The sequence below is a fragment of the Sarcophilus harrisii genome, chromosome 3 (assembly GCF_902635505.1).
Source record: "Sarcophilus harrisii chromosome 3, mSarHar1.11, whole genome shotgun sequence".
NCBI lineage: Eukaryota > Metazoa > Chordata > Mammalia > Dasyuromorphia > Dasyuridae > Sarcophilus > Sarcophilus harrisii.
The window spans coordinates 554,130,007-554,154,751 of NC_045428.1; the positions used below are offsets into that span (position 1 = coordinate 554,130,007).

The 24,745-nt window shown below is 40.6% G+C and overlaps 1 protein-coding gene, 1 long non-coding RNA gene and 3 other non-coding genes across 10 annotated transcripts in view; all 5 read right to left on the reverse strand.

Moving 5' to 3' along the window:
* Positions 1–1,237: 1,237 nt before the first annotated feature.
* Positions 1,238–4,873, reverse strand: LOC100915153. Of its 4 annotated transcripts, none has more exons than XR_001120790.3 (4): positions 4,741–4,868; positions 3,386–3,424; positions 2,712–2,845; positions 1,238–2,097 (listed from the first exon to the last, which is right to left on the reverse strand). It is a non-coding gene; the product is annotated as an uncharacterized LOC100915153 (long non-coding RNA). The 4 variants fall into 4 exon arrangements; XR_001120789.3 differs by having other exon boundaries at positions 2,712–2,840; positions 4,741–4,867; XR_004233343.1 differs by having other exon boundaries at positions 2,712–3,424; positions 4,741–4,873.
* LOC111719893 lies at positions 2,171–2,370 on the reverse strand. Its single transcript, XR_002769830.1, has one exon. It is a non-coding gene; the product is annotated as a small nucleolar RNA SNORA73 family (small nucleolar RNA).
* LOC111719897 lies at positions 2,958–3,160 on the reverse strand. Its single transcript, XR_002769834.1, has one exon. It is a non-coding gene; the product is annotated as a small nucleolar RNA SNORA73 family (small nucleolar RNA).
* LOC111719896 lies at positions 3,509–3,708 on the reverse strand. Its single transcript, XR_002769833.1, has one exon. It is a non-coding gene; the product is annotated as a small nucleolar RNA SNORA73 family (small nucleolar RNA).
* Positions 4,874–18,256: 13,383 nt separating the features above from the next.
* PHACTR4 (phosphatase and actin regulator 4) overlaps positions 18,257–24,745 on the reverse strand; it is a 109,470-nt gene continuing 102,981 nt past the window's right edge. For all 3 annotated transcript variants that reach the window (XM_012545582.3, XM_012545581.3, XM_023499897.2), the window contains 3 exons: positions 22,805–22,942; positions 21,628–21,704; positions 18,257–19,009 (listed from right to left, as the gene is read on the reverse strand). In XM_012545582.3, coding sequence (XP_012401036.1) covers positions 18,994–19,009; positions 21,628–21,704; positions 22,805–22,942 — 231 coding nt within the window. In that variant the 3' untranslated portion in view covers positions 18,257–18,993. The remainder of the gene's footprint in view (positions 19,010–21,627; positions 21,705–22,804; positions 22,943–24,745) is intronic.

Sequence of the window (24,745 nt, forward strand, 5' to 3'; positions counted from 1 at the left end):
CGTCTTTTGGCATTGTTTTTAATTATTGTAATCGATAGATCTTTAGTTTAGCTTTCTTTGATCATTACCACTTTATACAAGTTTCCTATGTTTCTATGAATTTCTGTGAACACTTGCTTTTCCACCCAATTTCCTACAGACTACTCCTGCCACCATCAATCCACTGAGATGATCCTCTTGGACCCAACTCTTCATGACCACATGTGATTTTCTTGGCTAAGATACCTAATTTACCACTTCAACTCATTTTACAGATAAGGAAATTGAGGCAAACGGGGCAAAGTGACTTGTCCAGGATCACACTTCTGGTAAGTATCTGGGGTCATAATTGAACTTCCTGAACTTCAGATCCAATCATCTGTGCACTATGTCAGCACCTAACTGCCCAACTCAGGGAGTTAATGGGAAGAGAGCAGAGTAGGAATGAGTCAGACCTAAACACTTTTATATTAGGGAGTGGCTTCACAAAGTAGTTTTGGGTTGAAGAGAAAGAACAAGCAATTGTGAAAATTTGATGGACCAGTTATTTCAAACAGATTAAGGTCCCAATACAAAAAAGTATATTGAAAATATGCAGAAAAGTGAAGTAAACGATTTGCATCTTTTTGCTTTTTCCTTTACATCATACAAAGGTTCACAGCTTTACAGCTTCCAGGTCAGAGTTCTAGTACATAGCCTCGTATGTAGCCAGGAAAGTTGAGCAACTTTTTCCAAGTCTTGCCAAAAAACCATTTCCCACCCTTTTCTGGACATTCATAAGGATTCCTATGGTAGGGCTGTTATGGCCCAGTGGATAGAGAACTGGTCCCAGAGTTCAAATCCTACCTCTTAATACCTCCTGTGTGACCTTGGCCAAGTCACTTAACCCCAATTGACTGGAGGGAGTAGGAAGGATAAAGGCCCCATTGTGTTAAGGCAGCTTCCCCTTAGTGGAGGTTTGAGGAAAGATTTAAAAACCCTAAATCCAAAGGTAGAACAGAGGCGAGTTGGGAATGCAAAGTACCCAAGGGGCCAGTTCTACCTGCCAAGCAGGTTTGTCCCCAAAATAGAGATGCACTATATTATAGTTCCCAGCCTTTGTGAATTATTTTCAGTAGGATTAACATTAGGCTCAATGAGATTGACAAGCAGGAAGGTTTGTTTTATTAAAGATTTGCACTGGTTGGTCAGGTCAGTAACTGATTATTGGCCAACAATTGTTTAAAACATCTAAGATTAATAAAACACACCAACAAAGTCAACAGGGACAAGTAAAATTTATTGAATGTATACAAAAAAGATTTTTAGGGTTAGGGTTAACATTTAACATGCTACGTGTTTTTTTGCTGCAATTGCCTGCTTTACACGATTCAGCATGGACAAAGTTTTATAATAATGAAACCATCTTCAAAGGCACACAGCCAAGGTGAAGAGCAGTCCATTTCTGGACCAAATTCCCATCCCACAGATCTCCATAGGATTTAAATCAGGAGAGTTCCCAAAGCACGTATATCTCCATTTTTTGGATAAATTTTTTTAGGAAGAGAATGATGCAATACAATACTGCAACACTTAACTCTCCAATTGGGATTTTCTGCAATTCTGGAATTGTCCCTTTCAGTCTAGCACTCTCTTTCTAACTTTCTTCAATGGGGACAAGACTTCCAAGCTAACAGAAGTGTAAAACCCCCCAAAACATTTCCATGTGACATTTGGTTTGATTCTTATCAGTAAAAATTATTTGTAATCTTCAGCATTCAGTCTTTGTATTGTCTTGCTCATAATTAGCCATTTCTCTTCAGTTGTGATCAGCTGCTGCCTTCTTACTGGTCTGCACATCCTGCCAATTTCTAGCCTATCGCTCACTATGGAGGAAGCAAGCAACTACAGCTCCTCCAGCAGCCAAGACTTGTTTTTCCTTTTTCTACAATTTACCTTTGTGCTTTGGAGAGATACCGATTCCCTTTTGTTGCGCACTTGGAATGATCCTTGACTTACCCATATTAAGAGCTACAATACCCAACAATTTAAAAATCATCATTAAAAAAGATATCAACTGTGGGGCAACAAAATCATATGCATGACTAACTTCACTAGCCGAATGCTTCAAAATCTTACCTAAAAAAAAAGAAAAAAAATTTGTTTTACTACCCCAACAATACAATCAATTATATCAAACGTTAAACTTAAGAACTGTTTCCTGCATGGTTTGTCTCCTCAGTCATAGTCCAAAGACTCTGAGAAGGTTTAGGAATATGCAGGTGCAGACACAAGGCCCGGCTTGATCTCCAACGTTGTGGAATGGGACTGTACATCACAGGGCAAAGCCCTATGCTCCCTTACGCCACCTGAACAGTGCCTGAGGAGTGACCCTCAGGATATTCACGTTGGAATGGATGGCTTAAGACAAGTGTTTCAACTTCAAAGCTAGCCACCACAGGCTGCTAATAAGATTATCCACTGGGACTCAGGGACTCAGTTATTCACGGGGACTGAGGGGACCCAGCCTGAAAGAGAAACAGGCGGGAAGGAGAAGGGAGACAGCATACAGTCAAAGCAAGTCTCATTTATTGCTGGAAACAGCTCAGGTTATATAGGGTGGAGCTAGGCTTAATATGTGAGGACAAAAGCTGGGAGGGAAAAAGGGGGCAGGGGAGAGTGAAGCTATGTGCATTGCATGTAGTACGTGCGCTACATAAGAGAAAAGGTATGGGAGGGGGCTGACACAATACCATGGATATATGTTCTGAGGTGCGGGGGTCCTTCCGCTTTCCTGGCCATTAGGCCGCCATCTGTTGCTTGTTGCAAGGTCTGCAGTCTGGTAATTTTCCATGACTGGTCCGGTCACCAACAACTCACCTCTATTCTAGGAAAAGAAACTGCGGATGAAGAAGGTCCTAAAAACAAGAAGGATTTATTCCGGCCTTACGTAAAACATGCAAAACACTAAAAAAGTGTTTTTATTCTGGGCAAAATAGTACTATTTCCTGCATGGTTTGTCTCCTCAGTCACAGTGCAGGACTCTGAGAAGGTTTAGGAATATGCAGGTGCAGACACAAGGCCCAGCTTGATCTCCAACGTTGTGGAATGGGACTCTATGTCACAGGGCAGAGCCCTACACTCCCTTCCGCCACAAAGATACAGCCTGAAGAGATTCATCTCTACAGAGCATCTACGTTGGATATTGAAAATACACTAAAAAATGACATCATCTGACATCGGAGATTTAAGTGGGAACCAATTCCAGGACTGTTTCCCAGGACACTTAAGTCTCCAAGGGCTAGTTAACAAATTTTCCACAGGTTAAATGAAAAAACAACATTTTCTACAAGCACTGCATTAAACCACTCCCAAAGGGCAACCAGAGTGCACTGGATTAGTAGCTCCACATGTTTAAGGAACTCACCCCAAGTGTCTTCTAGACTTATTTCTGTGCATGAGAACCCTAAAGAGCAAGAGAAAATGGATTACAACATTTTTCAAAGCAGGAAACAAATTCACACTCCTCAAATGAGTGAAGCAGTAACAATATTGTTTCCTACATGGTTTGTCTCCTCAGTCATAGTCCAAAGACTCTGAGAAGGTTTAGGAATATGCAGGTGCAGACACAAGGCCCGGCTTGATCTCCAACGTTGTGGAATGGGACTGTACGTCATAGGACAAGACCATACGCTCCCTTTCGCCACTTGGACAGAGCCTGGAATTATCTAGCCAGGATATCCACGTTGAATATTCATGGTTCAACTGATGGAAATAAACCTGAAAGAGCATTTCTTGCACATGGCTTTATCAAGTAATCATTTCCTAAAGCTCATTTATCTTTAGCATGGCCATGTTGTTACATCACGCCCCCCAAACCCATGACAGAAGTATTCCAAGAAGTCAAACATTTTCTTTGTAGGCAAGATTGGTTTTCTACAAGGACTACCTATGCACCTTCCAAGAGAAAAAGCAAAAGCAATTTCTTCCAAGAGTACTGCAAATATCAAACAGTATTATGGGAGATTCAGCGGCTCCCTAATGAACTTCCTAATGAACAGCTCAGAACGCTTTGCTATGATCCCACCTCACCCCAACATACTGCATCACAGCCCACCTTGTCCATTTCCTCTAGAGGGCGCCGTACGCCCACGTGGCCGTTTCTCACAGCCGGCGGCTGTTACTTCCCACCGAAGACCTTTCCTAACCCCGTAATCAAGTGCGCCACCAAAAAGGTTCATCATTTCATCGTGGCTCGGCCTCGCCGGCCGCCAATCCCGGAGATAAGAGGTTGTGTTAATCGGGAGCCTATTATCACGCCTCACCCAAGTTGCGGCCCGATCACTGCACCCACAGCGCATCCCAACGCGGGGCGTTATTAACAATCGCTGAAGGAACGGCGCTTAAAGGCTTCCCTGGGGAAGGAGTAAACGGCCATCGAGTACCAGGCGCGCGGACTCCAGGAGTTACCATCTCCCCGCTAGAGCGCAGAGAAGCGAGGCAGAGCGGCCAACAGCCACGGCTGGAGGTCAGGTTTGTGAAAGCAAGCCACCCTCCCCAATCCCAAGCACCGCCAGGCTGAGGCTGAGGCACCGGACCCGAGGGTCACGCGCTGCAAGAAGGGAGCCAGGCTCGCCCCAGGCGTCCCCCTCGGCGCGAGGGGCCCCGTGCACGCGCTCTAGGGCCCGATCCTGCCGCACTAAGCTTCTCCCGTCAAGAAGGAAGGAGAGAAGCAGTCAGGATGTGGAAGACTACGAAGGAGGCGCAAGCATGGCAACTTACCTCTTCTACGGCGGGAGCCGACCGCACCATCACGGCGAAGAGAACTAACTGGCTTCGAGCACACCAATTTATACCCGAAGGGGAAAGCGCGGAGGAAGCGTAAGAGATTTTGCGCAGGCGCACATTTTGACGCTCGCGCTGAAGGCGCACCTTGGAGCGGAAGTGACGAAATACATGGCGACAGTCTTAGGGAATCTCGCGAGATAGCCGGAGACTTTCGGACATTCAGGGCACGGCCCGCATTAAGTACTCGCTTCGCGCCCAGCGCAGAGGAGGAGCATCCTCTTCTCCAGCGCTGGCAGCAGTGACGGCTAAGACAAGAGTGAGCCAGCCTCAAAGCTCCTAGCGAGAATGAAAGAATCGCGCCCCGCTTTTCTAGGAAGAGAAACTGCAGGTGGAGAAGGCCCTGAGCACCGCAGGGAATAGCTTGGTCTGTCTCCCAGTGCGTGGAAAGCGCTCTTCCGGGACGGGACGGTAGATAGCGCTGTTCGCTGCATGATTTGTCTCGAGCGCTGGCGTCGGTGAATGAGTAAAGGAAACGACGGGTAGCGCTGAGCCGGCCCTCGGAAGCTTGCAGAGGGCGTTAGGAGTGGCTTGTTCCATCCTCCCGAACTCTGGGGGTTTGGGGCTCTTAGAGAAAGGGAAACTCGGACATTGATTAGCTTACCCGGGGTCACACAGCTAAGTGACCGAGGCTGAATTTTCACCTACGTCTCCTAGAACTTCACGTCTGGCACTGTTACAGATGAATGTGAAAAAAGCATTTGTTTGCGGTTTCCTGTGTGTAGATGAGTGCCAGCTTCTGGGAAGGTACAGAGAAAATAGTTTCCATCTGAAAGCAGATAAAGTATATAATCAGTAAACATGTATTAAGCACCATCTGTGTGCCAGGCCTAGTGCTAAGTGCAGAAGATACAAGCCCTCACCTTGTAAAAGGGAAGCCAGCTAGCAAATGTATACAGCATAAGTAGCAGATAATTAACAAGCTGCAGACACTTACGGACTGGGGAAGACTTCCAGGAGCAGGTGCTATTTAGGGGAGACTTACAGGAGCTGAGGAAGGGGAGGGTTCCTTACAGTACAGCTAAAGATTATGTTCCTGGATCATTCTATACTTCAACAACAATACTATATGATGACCAGTTCTGATGGACCTGGCCATCCTCAGCAACGAGATCAACCAAATCATTTCCAATGGAGCAGTAATGAACTGAACTAGCTATGCCCAGAAAAAGAACTCTGGGAGATGACTAAAAACCATTACATTGAATTCCCAATCCCTATATTTATGCCCACCTGCATTTTTGATTTCCTTCACAAGCTAATTGTACAATATTTCAGAGTCTGATTCTTTTTCTACAGCAAAATAACGTTTTGGTCAGGTATACTTATTGTGTATCTAATTTATATTTTAATGTATTTAACATCTACTGGTCATCCTGCCATCTGGGGGAGGGGGTGGGGGGTAAGAGGGGAAAAATTGGAACAAGAGGTTTGGCAATTGTTAATGCTGTAAAGTTACCCATGCATATAACTTGTAAATAAAAGGCTATTAAATGAAAATTTATGTTCCTGTCAAGAGATGGAATGTCTTGTTGGAGCAATAACCTGAAAGATAGTGTCACTGGAGGAGAGAATACATGCCAGGGAATAAGGGATAAGAAGGAAAAGATAGGAGAAAGCTAGGTTACGAAAGGTTTCAAATGCCAAAGAGAATTTTTTTTATTTGATACTGGAGGCAGTAGGGGAGCCATTGTAGTTTATAGTAGGGTGTTTGTTGGGGGGGGGGTGAAATAGAGTAGACAAAGACACAAAGGACAACAGACGGGAGTACACCATTGACTGGCAGACTAAATCCATAGTAGACTTTAGAAAACTAATCACAATTAGCTATAGTAAGGAGAAAGACACCATCAAAGGGAAGACACTGAGGGAGAGAGTACCTCCTAGGGTACGTATTGCTACTAATTTCTAGACCACTCAAACCGCATCAATATCAGGATGATTACCCAGTTGGGAGCCTGAAGAACTAAGAGAATCTTGTCTTCTACAATAATAGAAAAGGTAGGAAGAAGGGACTGGGAGAAAGATCATGATCTCTGTTTTGAAGATACTGAATTTTAAGATGTCTAAGGGACATCTAGTTTGAGATTTCTAAAAGACAATTGGAGATACCAGATTGGAAGTCAGCAGAGAGATTAGAGTAGGAAAGGTAATCATCAGCATTACATCCATGGGAGCTGATGAGATCACCAAATGAATATGGTGCACAGAAGGAGAAAAGGATCTGATGTAGTGCTGGATTGCTAGGCGGGCTCAGAGAATCACTATATACAGTCTGGAAGCCTAGCTGGGAGGCAAAGTGGGAGGAGCACTGATTGGATCTTCTTTAGAATTAAGAAGGTAAGTTTCAATAGACATTCTATTACAGTTTCCACCCAGGTAGAGGTCTCTAGAAACCCTCCTTTACTTATCCAATCAGAAAGGTTAGTTTTAATGTCAAATCCCTGAGATTATATCTTCCTTATAAAGGGCCTGCTTGCACAATAGGTCTTACTAAACTATTAGAGTTGTTCCCCTTTTCCCCCCCAGTCAATGACTTGCTCCCATCTCATTGTGTCTTCCCTTTAATGGTGTCTTCTTCCTAGTTTAATTGTAAGTTCCACTAGGGAATTTACCTTTTTAAATTTCTAACTCCTCTTGGAATTTAACCCACTTTTTGCCCCTACAAATTCTTTTGGGACAACTAGAGATATCAGATTTTTTTCCCCCTATAACTGGGACACCCAGAAGCCTCTTGGAAAGCTGGTCAGGTCATCAGTCATCCCTCCAAGACATTTTTCCAAGGGAATGCTATGGGAATAGCATTTTTTCTTTGTTACTCTCTAATAGCAAGGACACCTGGAAGTCTCTATGAAGGCTCGATGAATCATTGATGAACTTCTATGCTCAGTGAACTCTGTGCTCAAGTGTACCCTTTGACTGGGGATGCCTGGTCTTGGGAACATTTGCAGTTTGGGGCATACTTCTCTTTGGGAGTACTTGTCATTTTCACCTTTCAAGCATATTTTTTCCACAACTTATTCAGCTATTCCCTAATTGATGGACATCCACTCCATTTCTAATTCCTTGCCAACATAAAATAAGCTGCTACATGTGGATCCTTTCCCTTCTTTTATGATCTCTTTGAGATATGTACCCCTTAGTGACACTGCTGGATCAAAGGGTATACACAGTCTGAAAGCCCTTTGGGCAAAGTTGCAAATTGCTCTCCACAATGGTTACAACACCAACAAGGCATTAGTGTCCCAGTTTTCCCACATCCCCTCCAATGTTTATCATTATTTTTTTCCTGCCATCTTACCCAATTTAAGTGGTACCTTAAAGTAGCTAATTTGAGGTGCCACTGTAGAGTTGTTTTAATTTGCATTTCTCTAATCCATAGTGATTTTAATTTTTAATTTAACATTTTAATTTTAATTTAATTTTAAAACTTTAATTTTTTCATCTGAAAATTGTTCATATCTTTTGACTATCAACTGGGGAGACTTGTGTTCTTATAAATTTGACTCAGTTCTCTGTACATTTGAGAAATGAGGCCTTTATCAGAAACACTCGCTGTAAAAATTTTTCCTAAGTAAACTATAGTTTTTTGAGCACCAGGTAAGAGTTGAATAAAAGTGGTCAGCAAAAGTGGATGAACAGCCCTGAAAAGACCTTGGTAAGCCCTGACAACAGAGTAGTAGGAACACTCATATACTGCACAATCAACTGTGAATGATTTAAGGATCTCAGCAATATGATGATCCAAGAAAATTCTGAAGGACTTATGATAAAAAAAAATAAATAAATTGCTATCCACCTCCAAAGGGAGAATCAGTGGAATCTGAGGGCAGATATTGAAGCACAATTTTTTCACTTTCTTTTTCTTGCATCTTTTTTCATCATAGCAAATATAGAAATGTTTTGCATTATTTCACGTGTATAAATGATATATATATATATTTCTCATTGAACTCAGAATTTTTTTTTAAAAGGAATTTTAAAAATACTTTGTAAGATAAAATGATGCATTTGAAGATAAGATTATCTTAATTCAAGTATTACTTATCTTTTCTAGCTGTGTGATGATCCTATGACAATCATAGATGGGTGTGATTTGTGACATGCACAAAAATTGTTAATGTCACAAATTTGGGACATTCCACAAATGTGGAAATATGGAAAAAATTCCCACATTGCAGATTCCCTGGGCTAAAGAAATCCCACATCCTTCTTATATTCTGTCTGTAGCATACTGTCCCAGGGTCCTTGGTAAATGGAATATTTAGATAAAACATTGTCTCTTTCCTCTTTGAGTTCACTATATTAGGAATGAGGGATATGATATCTAGACATAATTTTAAAAATAATAGCCTTTTATTTTTCAAAATATAAAGATAGTTTTTCAACATTCACCGTTGCAGAACTTTGTGTTCGAAATTTTTCTCCCTCCCTTTCCTAGACAGCAAGTAATTGAGTACAGGTTAAACGTGTTTAATTTATCATTCTGTGCAAGAAAAATCAGATCAAAAATAGAAAAAATGAGAGAAAAAAAAATCAAACTACAACAACAAAGGTGAAAATATTATGTTGTGATGTACTTTCAGTCTCCATAGTCCTCTCTCTGGATGCAGATAGCTCTACCACAAATCTATTGGAATTGCCTTGAATCACCTCTAGAGATACTGCTACTGTACAAGATTACATAATAAGTGCTATGTGAAAATACCTATGTGGTAGGTCTAAAAGGGTAGGTTATACACCTCGGGGGAAGGCTTCCTAGAATAGGGGCCATTTTAGTAGGTTTTGAAAGACTGGGTAGGAATTCAACAGAAGATAAGGTGAGGACATTGTAGACACAGCAAAAGGAAAGAGGCAAAGGAAGCTCTGGGTGTGTTCTGTTGGGGCCAAAAATGGAGTTTGTTTTGTCTGGAGCATAGCATGGGTGGAGAGGAAGGAAGTGAAATATGGCTGGAGAGAGAGAATGGCATCAGAGTTCAAAGGATCCTGGATGCCAATTTGAAGCAGGCAGGGATTCTGAAAAGATTTGAGGACAAGAGAAACAGTCTAGATAAGGAAAGCAAGGAAGGCAGCAGTCACCTTTTGTTAAGGTGCTTTTTTCCCCACTTTTGCTTTGTTACCTCCCCTCTTGATGACTTTTATCAGATTTGTCCCTACTCCTCATTAGTTTCAGTCTTCTAGGTCCTTTTCTTCCACTTTACCCCTTGGGACTCTTCCTTGGATTGTTATCACTCTAAACTTTTAATTATATTTTTTTTAATTAGCAAGAATTAATATTCTCTCTCACTCCTCCTCCCCCTTCCATTGGAAGAAAAGAAAAACCAAACCTTGTAATAAATATGACTAGTCGAGCAAAACTGCTTTAGCTATATCCAAAAATGCATATCTTATTTTGTACCAGGAGTTCTCCACCTCTCTGTCAAAAATTGGGTTTGCTTGGATTAAAGATAAATTTAAGATATTTTTATTTTAAATAAATTTAAGAATTTAAATGATTTTTCCTGCATCTAGTCTCTCTTTTTTCCCAGCAGTTTTACATAGCTGCCAAAAAAATCCTTCCAGGGCACGAGCTTGGCCAGGTCCACTCCTGGACCTTTCCTGGAAATGGAAGTATTTCTCTGTCACCTCTAGGGGAGCCATCCATTCCTTTACAGTAACTCCTTGGGCAGCCTGATTTCACATTTCTCTGCTCATTGATCCTATGAGCTAACCAAACTCAATTTCTGTTTAATCTTGATTTGCCTTTTACCTCCCTCTCACTATCCTTACCATACTTGAAGGCCCCAGAGATTAGGTACCATCTCCTCTTGGTAGTTTTCCCTAATCCCCAGCTGTTTATTCTTTATCTGGGGGTATTGGGAAGTTCAAACAAGATAATGCATGAAAAGCATTTTGCAAACTTAAAAGTGCTTTATAAAATACCAATTATTAATTGTTCATCATCATCGTTATTGTTGTCTCTAATCTGGTGATTTCATTCTCTGAGGCTTTTTACTGAGCAAACTCCAATGTTTTCAGAGCAAGACTGGGATAAATCCTTAACATTTGGTTTCTTCCTATCCTTTTCCTGTCCAACCTCTTAAGTGTGCACTAGCACTTTTATGTTTGCACTTTCGATAGTATTTTTTCCAATTACATGCAAAGATAGTTTTCAACATTCATTTCTGTAAGATTTTGACTTCCAATTTTTTTCTTCCTCCTTCCCTTTCCTCCCCAAGACAGCAAGTAATTTTGATGAGTTCCTGAATGGTGTTTTAGACAGAAAGAAACTAAAGAACTGATTCCTGAAGCAGAGAGAAGGCACTGACAGATTAGTTTAGCTCCATAGTCCTACCCTCTAGGGAGGTCTTTTTCCAAATTATATCAAACTCCTAAGACCCACATTCTGTAGCAGTCTCTCCTGAGCAGTGTCACTTTGCCATGCCCTGTCAGAAATCCCAGTCATAACCCTGAAGGTAAATTTGGTATAAAATCTACTTATGGGCCATTCCATGGCTACTGTCCTCATTTGGGTCAATCTGTGCTGGCACTCTGCCTTATGCCTCCACCCCCATGCCAACAAGCATCTCCCCTAACTTTACTAGGCTTCCAACCCCACTTTACTCTGCCAGCTAAGGGGATGCCTCAAACTCATAGGTGCTCCCTTTCTAACAGGTAATTGTGAGTCCCACTGAGGAACTTCTTTTGTAATGCTTTCCCAACTCTATTTCAAATTTAGCATTCCTGGTGTCTATTGTATTCTATCACTTTGTCTGTAAGCTATTCTAAATAAATCTGCCTTTGGTCAAAGAGAATGGCCATTGTGAATTCTTCACATGACTAAACCTCAATTTTTGGTGTCTATATGACCCACATCATGTTGGTCCTCAAACCACATCATATATATATATATTTTTTTTTTTTTTTTGCTGAGGCAATTGGGGTTAAGTGACTTACCCAAGGTCACAGCTAGGACGTGTTAAGTCTCTAAGGCCAGATTTGAACTGAGGTCCTCCTGACTTCAAGGGTGGTGCTCTATCCACTGCGCATCATAAATTTGATATAGGTTATACATACATGATAATTCATTTTTTTAAAAAGATTTTGAGTTCCAAATTTTTCTCTCTCCCTCTCTCTTCTCTCTTCTCCAAGAGGCCAAGTAATCTGATATAGCTTATACATATGCAATAATGTAAAACATATTTCCTCGTTAGTCATCACACATTTACAGTAATGATGTTATCATTTTCTTAAGTCCAATCAACATAAAAATAAATCAAGTCCAGATTTCTAGTGATTGACAATTTCCAAGGTACAAATACTCATTCTGAAAACTTGAAAACATAATACTCTTCTCTCATTTTTCAAATTACTTAGTAGTATGCTTAGCAGCCTGTATTTTGTAACTTCATCTCCTGGTCCCATCTGAATATAAAGTCCTAATGCTTAGAATCTCTTTCTATCTGCTGCCTGCTACAGTAGAGTTTACTAATTTTTTTTTTTTAATTTTGTTGAGTTTCCAGGATTACAAACTTTTAGTTGTTATAAAGTTCAACTCAACCACTTTTTTCTTTTTCTTTCTTTTTAATAAAAGAAAAATTAAAGAACAAAAATGAATTTTCTTTTCTCCCTACCTTTACATTGGGAAAAAACTGAAACAAGCAAAGAAACATAACCCAATAGTTCCAAGAAATATACATAGTCAAGCAAATGATTTCCTGCTTTGGTCCTGTCCAAATCTCTGTCTTCATCTCCTGAGTCCATCACCTCTTTATTAGGAGGTGAAGAAGCTCTATACCAAGATGTTCCATTAACCCATCTCTCCAAATAGCAGTACTGCTCTGGTGCCTATTTGCATTTGTTACATCTATAGTTATTCCATGTACACAGTAGTTACCTGCTTCAGGGAGCAGGGCTGCTTGGTTAGTCTTGAACAACTCTAAATTCTGAGAAAATTTAATATGATGTTTTATAATTTGATTTTTACCATTAATCTGTAATATCCCATTTTATATTGAAATCTTATATTTCTGGACTAGATATAAAACAATCTTATTCTAATGGAATAATGTGATCTCTCTTAGCATCCGGGGCACCAATCTAGCCAGAGACCCTTACTTTGATTTATCCAGTAAACAAAAGCCATCCTTAGCTGGTTCTCCTCCAGGGATATATTCTTTCTTTTCCCTTTATCAAGATTTAGGATAACTAGCTCCTTCCCCAAAAAAGAGACCAAGACAGTAAAAACCTGGTTGAGATGGCCAAATTTTTTAAGAGAAAAGCTGGGTTGTATAAACTAGCAAATATTCCATTTCTTGAGTGCCACAAAGCTGCTGGTCTTTCCCATTGGAAGCCATTTTCTTTAACTGTAGACTGAGCTGTCTCCTCTGCCCCACTAATAATTAAGTAATGGGAAGAAACATAGTGCTCTAAGGCCACTTCCTCATTAAAGCATCTACCCTTTGGGACTGCCAAGGGAAATCTGAATGATGTATAGTTGAGATAATTAGAAGTAGACATACCTAATAAAATGCATCTTAGGCACTCTTTTCATGCAAATGGAGAGTAGTCAGTAAAATTCCTTTGTTACCAGATTTTTTCATGCTGTTAATAAAGGATATCTTTCTTGGGATTCTGCCAGCTACAATTCCAAATCCTTCACCCACAGTAAGTGAATGAATAGTGCTCCTGGTAAAAGTAATTAAATCAGAAGGGGAAAGTTTAGGTGTTTTTGATGTATTGAGTTTGAGATGCTGGGGAGAATGTTAAGGTGGCAATGACTTGTGGATAGTCAGAGCTTATGGAGTGAAGATCAGCAGAGAAATCATAGTCAGAGTCATGGAGGTGGTAACTGAATCCATACAGTGAATGAAATTGCTTAAGAGAAGAGCACCTCAGTGAATGGGACTGACTGGATGAAGTTTTCTCAGTTTATGAGACTAGGCCCAAGTCACATGATCTCTATTCCCAGAGGCAGATCAGGTCTTGGACCCTGTGTCCAAGTTACAGGAAGCGACGTGACCCACAGGAAGCAGACAATATTGGTGACCGTTGGTCAGTGGTCAGTACTTCCTTTTAATCTATCCATTGAAAATGCTTGGGTCTTTTGCCTTTTAAATCTCCTCAGATTCCAGCACATAGTGGGAGTTAGGATTATATAAATGCTCTCTTTGTACCTGTAGATATCTCTGTTAATTTGGGAAAGAGGGTCTTGCACCCATCCCACACATCAGGAAAACTCCCCTTCATAGATAGGGAAGAGAACAATAAAAGCTACATCAAAGTCAAAATAAAGACTTAGGGAGAGGGGTGTTTCTGATGCTCATTGGACCCTAATAGCATGGGGACTGAGAAAAAACGATTTAAATAACCAGGCAATCACAGAACATTCATTTCTTATTGGTGGGATTATAATTGTAACTAATAAGATTTAGAATTGTCTTGGATCACCACTGTGCTGAGAATAGCTAAGTCAATCTTAGTTGATTATCACACAGTCTTGCTGTTCCTGTGTACAATGTTCTCCTGATTCTGGCTCACCAACTCAGCATCAGTTCTTAAAATATGCTATTCTCTGGAAATCAGTTGGGTATTTTCCTATTTTCCTTCTTTCTGCAGCTATCAAATCTCAGCCATTTTGCTTTTTCATTTTGGACTTTTTTTTTGTTGCTGCCTCCTATAATATTGCAAACCTCTGCCCATAGTTCATTAGGCACTCTAACAGATGTAATCTCTTAAATCTATTCATCATTACTTCCTATTAAGGTTAGGTTTAATCTTTCCATCTCCTTTCTTGACCACACCCAGCTTACCTTGGTTTATCAATCTTACATTTCAGGTTTCTATGCAATTTCTTCTTCACCGTATAATATTCTTGTTTCTCACCAGATGTTGGTTCATTTAGTTACTGGAGCTACTTGTAATCATCATGCCATAATTTTCCCAGTAGCACACTGGTAGATAGATACTAGAGAAGTGTGCCATTTCCTTCTCAGGCGGATCACTTTTTGTCAACTTTCCACTATGACTTGACCATTTTGAGTAAATAGCTCATAGTTTCAATTGAGCCATGCAAACCCCACTGCCATAACAAGGATGTGACTGGGAATAGGGCACTGAAACTTACCTGTCCTTTATTTCTTTCCCTCTAAACTTCTTGGAAGCAGAACCTTATGGCACAGAGATAATAATCTCAGGGTGCTAGGATTCATTCATCCAATAAATTCACAGGCGACATAGGCATTAAAATGGAAACATTTGGGAAACTAGTGTGAGTAAATGAAGCTTTGCAATCTTCTTCACATAAGAAATTAACATACGTGTGCTAGGGTAGCAAACTGTTGAGAACTCCCAGAAAGCTCAAAAGTTTGTGACTGGGATGTTCTCCTCCTCAGATTAATCAAGGCTGCATTTAAGCTTGAAATCATGAGAAAACTTAAGGTCCTGGCACATTTACTGGGGGGCATTGGGAACTTTACATAAGATTGAGTTCCTAGAAACTAACAACATACTTCAGAGTTAGATCATAAAAAAACAGAAACCAGAGTTGGTCACAGAACAATGCCTTTCAAAATAATATGGTTTTAAGATCTATAAGCAACATGATTTCTCTCAGCAAATGGCTCTGTTGAATAATTATCAGAAACTCTGTCTCCTTATTTTCAACTGCCAATAGCCCATTTGTCTTGTGCTGGTTACAACAGCAAGCCATTTCATAGGAACCTAAGCTCTTGGTGAAGTGATGTGATCCAGTCAGTCATGGTATTCCTAAGGGTCATCAAGTAATGGAATGCTGAATTTTTGCAAAGGACAGAAAAGGTTCAAAGATTCATTTTTCAGGATGAGTTTGACTCAAGGTTTTTATTGGGACAGGTGACAAGTAGTCACTTAGTCATGGCAAAATTGTTGGGAGTCGATGCTAGCTACAGAATAATTCAGGGATTGGGGCTTTTCCAAGAAGGCCTGGAGCTTATAGTCAATGACTGTAATCAATATTATAAATAGTTGTTTGCAGGTTGTCTTCTCCATCAGACTATAAGACAAGGACTGCCTGGCACATAATAAAGACTGACCGAGTGGTTTGTGTGCGTGTCCCAAGTTCCTTACAAACGTTAAGCACCCTATGAGCATTGATCCATTTTTGTATCCCCAGCACATTGTATACAACAGGCACTCAATGTATGTGGAATTCCATTATGTAAAGAGCACTGCAGCATGAAATAAAAGGACACGCTTTCCAGTACTGTTTCCTTCTACTAAGCATGTCTTTGGAAATGATGGCACTGAAGTTTTTCTTGGCTTCTAAATCCATAAATTGGGACAATTATTATCTGCACCCTTTACTACACTAGTTTGGGATGAGAGTCAAATAATATACCATATATCAAAGCACCACGAGTCACTCCTATAATTGGACCCATGTAGTAGCACATTCCAGTTAGCTTTACTCTCCACCAAGCAGCTGAAGGCTGAGAATGAAATTTTATCATTGGTCCCCTGGGATCTTTTTCCTCCATGAGAACGTAAAAACATTAATTTGCAGTAATGGTGCTGTTCTCTCTCAAACCATACAACAACACTGACTACATAAAATAAGCACATGTGTGTATATATATTTTCTCCCCCTCTACTTTATAATGTCACCCATTATGTCTAAATCATGTACACTTCTGGAGCTTATTTTGGCATACTATATGAGATACACATTTTAAAATGGAAATTTGGTTTAATTACAAAATTTCAAAGGTTCTATTTATTTATTGGGCCATATTTGAACCAATAAGTGTTGTTACAATGAAACTTAGTTTTAAATTAAGTCTTAATTTAGATAAACTCCCCATTCAACTGTTCCATAAAAGGTTAACTGCAGAAATTTTCCACACAGGCAAACAAAGGACTCAGCACAGATTTTGTATATAAAATAGGAAATTTTTTAAAAAATCTATAATACTTTAATAATTAATATTTATTGATAGGAAGACTGATATACAATGTAATTATTTCATCTACAAAGAGATTTTGTACATCAAGAAAGCATTCTGAAGTCTAAAATACCAGGTTTTTCTAGGAAGAACTTTACCTCTTCTTTACATTATATGAATTTTTGATAATTATAAGGAAAGGGAAGTCAAAATCCATTTTATAAAAAAACCCTGAAAAAGATTGGGTCCCTCCCACCCCCCAAAAAGGACATGAATGAGATGAAAGGTTAATGAGGCTCCCTGGTGGCACAGAGAAGGCAGACTGGTAACCCAGGACACCAAGCCTGGCACCAGCTTGGCACCTTTGGACCGGAAAGTAAAGGCAGTGAAAGGAAGTTGTCAAACCACAGAAAATGCTGGTGTGGGTTCATTCAGCTAGAGGTATGTTTGAACCATGCCTCTGGCAGGCAGAATGACTAGGAAAAGACAAGTGAGCAGTTAGTCACTTGAGTCCACCTGCCTTCAGCTGACAATTCACAGTCTTCGGTAGCACCATAACTTGCCTTCCTGTTGTCATCCTCAATCTTTCCATGGGCCAAGGACACAGCATCCCTCAAAAACTCCCACTGGCTCCCTGGTCCCCAAAGAAACACCGCCTTTAAAGGTCATTTGAGCCCTTAGCTAAGAATTGAAATTCAATTATTTCACAGTAGGCATCACACTGACATACTGATGTGGAAAGAGAAAAGGAGAACAGAATTGAGCCTAGGGAAGGACAAACTAGGGGGTCAAAGTAGAATATAAGGGGAAGAAATAGGAGAAAACCATCTAGGAAATTGGCACAATGGACAAAACTTAGGGGGAAAAAAACACAAAATCTCCCCCCACCAAACCAACCACAAAACCACATTCAGCAGTGAGAGCAGGACTCCCTCTCCCCCCACTCTCTCCTTCACGAATAGGAATCTAGAACAAAGAAGATTGGACAGTTCTCATCTAAGGGCATCTGAGTCCTTCCTTTGAAGACACATCAAAACTGATGAACAAGGAGGAGAACCCGGGGGGGGGGGGGGGGGGGGGGGGGGGGGCGGCAAGGGCCCAGGCCCAGGCTATGTGTGTGATGGTTTGCTAGGAGACAATGAGCTGAGCCCGAGTGTCAGGGAAGACATGACTGGATCGGCATATGGGAGCTGGAGGAAGGAGGGCAGATGGAGCTGGGAACGGCCAACCGCTCTGGGGTGAGACTGCCAAGGGAACAAAACAGGAAATGGTGCCAGATCCTGCTTTTGATGCTCCCCAAACATTTTCATGGGGGAACCCAAGGCCTCTGGGTGTGACTGCTTCTGGCTGCTGGTAGAAGAGGGCCCCTCCCCAATGCTCCAGCTCCATCCTGCAGAAGGCAGCTCTTGGTCAGCAGTGATTCAGCTGGTATGATAAAGTACAAAAGCCAATCAGACAGAGGTGATATTTGTGTCTGCTTCCTGCCCACCTGTGGGTAGTTTTTCCATTTTGTTTTTGCATCAAGAAAATATATATACACATTTCTTACTTCACCAATGGAGAATCTGGTGTTGCAGCTCAGACTAAAGAAATAAACAAAAGGCCAACAGGAAAGAGAGATGTTCCCACCACTCCCTGGAGACTATTTACAATCAAGACCCTGGCTGACTGGTGTCAAAGGGGAAGTCAGTGGATCGTGGGCGTATTTTGGGCCCAGTTGTCCGATGAAGAGTATTGCTGTGCTACGCGAGGTATAAGACAGTGACTGGCCTGAATAGTGACCTGCCCTTGGAGAAGGCCACAAGGCCTTCCCTGTCTCTCCCAGCAGCTGCCAGGCTGGGTGGAAGGCCACAGCGAGGGGGGTGGCATGTCTTGTTCCCAGGAGGCTGGTGATGGCAGCTTCCGTCTCCGCCGGCTGGGTTGGGGCTCGGGGACTCTGCCATGTTGCTGAGTGGGGTGTTACGCCTGTAGGGCAACAATTTCTTAGGGGCAGCAAAATGTACAACCTGAAAATCCTCCCAAGAACTTTGAGCTTCCCTTGAAGTGTGAGATTCAGTCCATAAAGGTGGAAAAGCACTGGTATACAGTGTTCAGTTTGGCTGCAAGGGTCCTTGCGATAATTTGTTCCAGTGAAATGCTACATTCAGAGAGATGCCATCCACCTTTGAACTATGGCGAGTCCACTTTTGGACATGCTGTGGAGAACTAAAGGATCTTCCATGTATTTAGAGATGGAAGCAGAAAAGCAGCCCTGTTTGCAGGCTTGTAAGCTTCTCCCCCAGAGTCAGCATCATGGTCGATGGAAACTAAAAACCAGACAGACAAGAGAGAGGTTATAATGAGCATGCATAATCAATACTCTGCTCTTCTCCCAGCAGGTGTATTATGTAAAGCTGAGGTGGGCAGGCTAAAACTTAGTGGGTTCTCCAGGGCCACAGAATCACATTCTTCAGAAATCTCGAAAATTCACCCAGGTAAATCTGTGAGATCCAAGCATGAGCCCTCAATCCTCTCCACACCAAGGAGTTCCCAGGGTTGTCTGGGTTATGGGTCTGGGTCTGAGTATTGAGAGAGAGAACCCCCACCATAGTATGATAGGGTATTTTTAATTCAACCAAACAACTCTCTCTATATATATAGTCTCCTATATACAATGAACTTGTTCCCAGGAAGCTGGTGATGGCAGCTTCTGTCTCTCCGTCGGCTGGGTTGGGGTTCAGGGACTCTGCCATGTTGCTGAGTAGGGTTTTACGCTAAGCATAGGGACAGAAAAGATAAAAATCCCATAGGCTCTGTTTTTTGGGAACAATTAGGTGAGGAAGTAAGAGAAAATGCACGCAAAATTCAGTTATGTGAAGAAAGAGGAAAGAAGGATAAAGAGATAAAGTAATATTGTGAATGTGAATATCAGGGGCATGATTTTGGTTTTTAGTAGCCCTAGGAAGCAGCTAAAGATTTTTAAAAAGGAGTGTGACACGGTCTGAGTTTAGGAATTCAATTTGGCAAATGGATGGAGGATGAACTGGAGAGAAGAGATGAAAAGCAGGAAGAACAATCAGAAATAAGGATAATGAAATGGGCTAGGTGAAAGATGAGGAACTAGGATAGTAGATTTATAGGTGGAAAGATGGGAATGAAAATAAAGATTGTTGTGGTAGTACAATCAGCAAGACTCAGAAAATGACTGCAAACATGGGTAATGGGGAAGAGGGATTTGTTGTGGTTTTTGAGGATCACTGGGAGAAGGCAGACTGCAAAACAAAGTGATCAGAAAGAGATAGTATCTAGGCCCATAGACAATGTAAGTCCAGATGAATTTTGGAAAATGAATTCCATTTTGGACATGTTGAGTATACGATGATTTTGGGAAACTGAGAGTGCAATATGCATCTCAAGGGGGAAAAATGTGGAAAGAGGAGATGAAAGCCCCAAGGTAAAGCCTTTGGGGATCCTGATAGTGGGCAAGTTAAAAACAGGCAGTCCAAATGAGATATTACAATGAGCACGCTCTTCTCATAACAGAATAGTAAAATGGGTCAGCATTACCTTAGAGGGGGGACAAGCAGAATGAAACCTCGTTTGAAATGTTATAGAGGCAATGAACAGCAGGGTCAAGTCTGATGAGGTCTCAGAAAGTGGCTAATTTGGCAGGTCACAGAACATTTGTAGCCTTGGAAAGAACAGTTTCAGGAGAGTTTGAAGGGACAAAAGAGGGTGAGAGCCAAGGAAATGGAACCAACACTCAGCAACCCTTCCTCCAAGGTGAAAAAGACAGGAGACAGCCCAGAACATTGGCTGGACGCAATGACAACACCAAGCAAAGTTTTTTGTAAAGAAAAACAAAGGAAGAGACTTTGTTATGCTCCCAGGAAAGGGCATGGTGAACAAGGAGTGATGAGAAGCTAAAAAGATGGGATGAGAGGGGAGGGGTCTAGAATACTAGGGAAGAGCAGTCCTGGGAAGGACCTGGAGTAAAAGGAGGCTGAGAGCGCATTATAGATGACCCCTAATTTCAGAGTGAAGCAGGAGATAAAGTCTTCTGCTTGGGGGCAGTGGAGAAAGGAAAAAGGGGTCAGTGGATATCTGAAAAGAAGAGGCACAGAATAATCAGCTAAAATCATTTGTAAGTGAATTCTGAGAAATATCGTAGAGGTCTGCCAAGATGCACAATGGCACAAGAGAGAAAAGGGTAGCTGATTAGGGTAAGGCTCAACTGATCAAAATAATAAGATGATAGGAGCTTGTCGAGGGGGAAGGGGAGAGAAATGAATTTGCGCATTCTTTCTGACTCATAGAACATTTAGGCGAAGATCCGAGCAAGGACAGGACTGCTCTTATGTGTAGTAGAGATCAACTGAAGATGGAGGTCATGAAAATTTTAAGGTGCAAGGTTGAGGGTGTAGAGGAGGATGCCAATAGATATATTGAAATCTTAGGTACATATAAGGTGTAGGGAAGACTGTGAGCCAGGTACAGAAAAAAAGGACACTGACATGGAGGGTGGGCAATGATGGCAATAAGGATCTGGAATAATAACAGAGATGGATGGATGATGGGAAAGGACTGAATGAAGAGCAAGTATAATTATTGCTCTTTCACCTGCTCAGGTACACTGGGACACAGGAGAAAAAGAACAACTATGAGCAGACAGCTGGAAAGCTGGATGTGAGAGAGCATGTACTGAAGAGAGGGAGGCTTTTGAATTTTTAAAATTAAAAAAAAATGCTTAAATTTATTTTTAATTCTTAAAATAATTTTTAAGTAATATATAATATAATAATGTGAATATCCATTAATATATCAACATTATATTTAATATCACTAATTTTTATAATTAATATTAACATAATAAATAAAAATTTGAAATTATTGTATCCTGCCTTATTATTATTTTTTTTTGCATTGTTTAAAGGGTATCTCTTACCGTGTAAAATGTTTGCTGTCTTCATGAACTTCCATCTCTGAACTTTTAAATTCATTGAGTTCCTTTCGAATGGCAGCCTGCAGAGAAGACATAAAGAGGTTTTTAGCTACTTTATTTCTAGCTACAATCCTTGTTTTAGCCAGTCACAAAAACACGCCTGTCCACTAGAAAAACAGCTATGCACTTTTGTTATTTAACAGGGCTGATAAAAGAACTGACTGGTTTTTCTTACGGTATTTCATGTTCAATTTTACAACCATCAGGTTGTAGACGTGGCATCGGGAACTCACTATCACTTGAAATACATGCTGGTGTGAAACCCTGTGCAAGTCAATCTTTCTGAGCTTCAGCTTCATTATTTATAAAATAGGGATAACAAGTGGACCCACTACACAGAGTTCAGAAACAAATGAGAAAGTGTGTCTAAAGCATTCTGTCAGTGAGGTCACTATAATCACTCATTAAGGGACTGTACTAGGTGTTGGCTGTAAAGAGATAAAAAATGAAGCCATCCCTGAACTTAGGGAGCTTGGGATATAGGAGACATAAAATCACGTGGTACACACAAATTAAATGTAATTGGGTAAAGAAGTGCCTCAGACAAAGTGCTCAAGGAAAATGTGAGGGAAGACAGAGATGGTTTCTTTGGAGTAATCAGGAATGTTTCATGAAGGTGGTGATATATGGGCTAATCCTGGAAGAGAAGATTTTCATGAAACAAAACTAAACTACACGGGGAGGAATGAATTCTGGAGTTTAGGATCTGGGAACATTGGCTACCAAGTCATCCATACTCAGTCTCTAATTTTATAAAAGAAAAAAATATCAGATTTTGTCCATAGTTAACACAGAAAAGTAAGCGCCAAATCAAATAATAAATAATTCTAAGGTGAGTACACAGCTTCTGTTCTATGGACTATTTTTTATTTCAATATCTGCCTTTCTCTAATCCCATTTGGCATTTTTGTGGCAAAGGTACCGGAGAAGCTGGCCATTTCCTTCTTCAGCTCATTTGACAGATGGGGAAACTGAGGTGGGCAAGGGAAGTAACTGTCCCACAGCCACAGGAAGTGTTTGAGTCTAGATTTCAATTCAGGGAGATGACTTCACTCCAGTCTAGGCACTATATTTACTGAGCCAGTTGGCTGCCTTAAAACAAAATAGGTTTTCCAAGCACCTTGTCAGCAGGGGTTAGCTTTGTCCATGGCTTGTCAGCTCGCCGGTCATAATCCTGAGCATCGGTTACCTCTACATATTCATTAAATCTCAGGATTTTCCTGGCTAGAAGTTCAGCAACTGTAGGTCTTTGACTAAGCTATAAGAAGAAAAGGCTGTATTAGTTTCACGAAAGCAAGAGTTATTAGGTACCAATCATGGATTAAAAGATAATTATGTATTTATGCATTTAAAAAGACTACCACAGTATACATGCTATATAAAAAGGATAGATCATCGAGAAATTGCTGTTTTCAGTGTTCATAAAGAGTAAATTTTTTACAAGCCATTTCACAACTGATAAATGAGCAATTTTCAGACAAAGGAAGCCATTTCTAGTCATATGAAAAAAATGCCCTCAATCACTATTAGAGAAATGCAAATTAAGACAACTGAGTTACCACTGCCCACCTCTCAGATTAGTTAAGATGAGAGGAAAAGATAATGATAAATGTTGGAGGGGATGGTGGAAAACTAGAACACAATACATTGTTGGTGGAGTTGTGAACTAATCCAACCACTCTGGAGAGTAATTTAGCTTTAAAACTGTGCATATCCTTTGATCCAGCAGTGTCTCTACTGCATCTGTAATCCAAAGAGATCATAAAAGTGGGAAAAGGAGCCACATGTGCAAAAATGTTTGCAACAGCCCTCTTTGTTGTGGCAAAGACCTGAAAAATGAATGGATGCTCATCAGTTGGAGAACGGTTGAAAAAGTTATGATATATGAATATAATGCAATATTATTGTTCTATAAGAAATGTTGAGCAGTTGATTTCAGAAACGCTAGGAAAGATTTACATTAACTGATGCTAAGTGAAAGGAGTACAACCAAGACAACACTGTATCAGTGACAAGAAGATTATGTGATGATAAAATTCTGAGGGATGTTGTTCTTTTTCAACAATGAGGGGATTCACGGCAATTCCAATAGACTTGGGATGGAAAACTATGGAAGACTGTTTTGTCATGTTTTTTCCCTCCCCTTTTTGATCTGACTTATCTCATGAAGCATTAAAAAATGTGGAAACATGTTTAGAAGAATTGCATATAATTAACCTATATTGGATTGCTTACTGTCTAGGGGAAAGGGTAGGGAAAAAGGGAGGAAGAAAAATTTGGAACATGAGGTTTTGCAAGGGTAAATGTTAAAAACTAACTTTGCATGTATTTTGGAAAATAAAAAGCTGTATTATTAAAAAAAAAAGAAGTACATTTTAAATAAAAGGTGATCATGTATATGAAAGCCACAAATACTGACTGAAGACCTCTACAACAGAACAACAGGTCACCAGGCCAGAAAATTAGGTGTGTCCGTTCTTTCTTCTTCTATCTAGGTTGGTTCATCTATTTCACAATTCCCTGGGGAATGAGGACAAGAGAAGGCTTTCTTTCTGCCTTCATACACAAGTACAGGAGAAGGCTCTTTCTCCCCTATGTTTCCTGGAGTATCTAGGGTCACCTAGTACAATTTCTAGCTGACTAGGACTCTGCTAACATCAGCTGAGTCCATTTGCAGCCTGGAGAATATCTATCTATGTACAAGTGGACCACAGTGTCATTCTCCAAATACTTGCTATATTCTCAGTTGCTTTAAAACTACAGCATTTTAAGATATAGAGTAGACAGTTGCTTGGCATAAGAGTCCCCCCAAAAAAGTTTCATACTTTTTCTTCTAAATTTTTGTGAATAATAAAAACAATATGGGCAAGAAACATCTATGTTATTCAGTATAAACTCTATCTAAACAGGATTCTATTCTACCACAAACCCACTTATGGAGCAATTTAGCTTTCCACTGATGGTGAACAAATGACCTCATGAAGTATTCCACTCCTTTTTTGGATTGTCCTAATCACAAAAAAATTTATTCCTTCTATTCAACCAAAATCTACGATTTTCT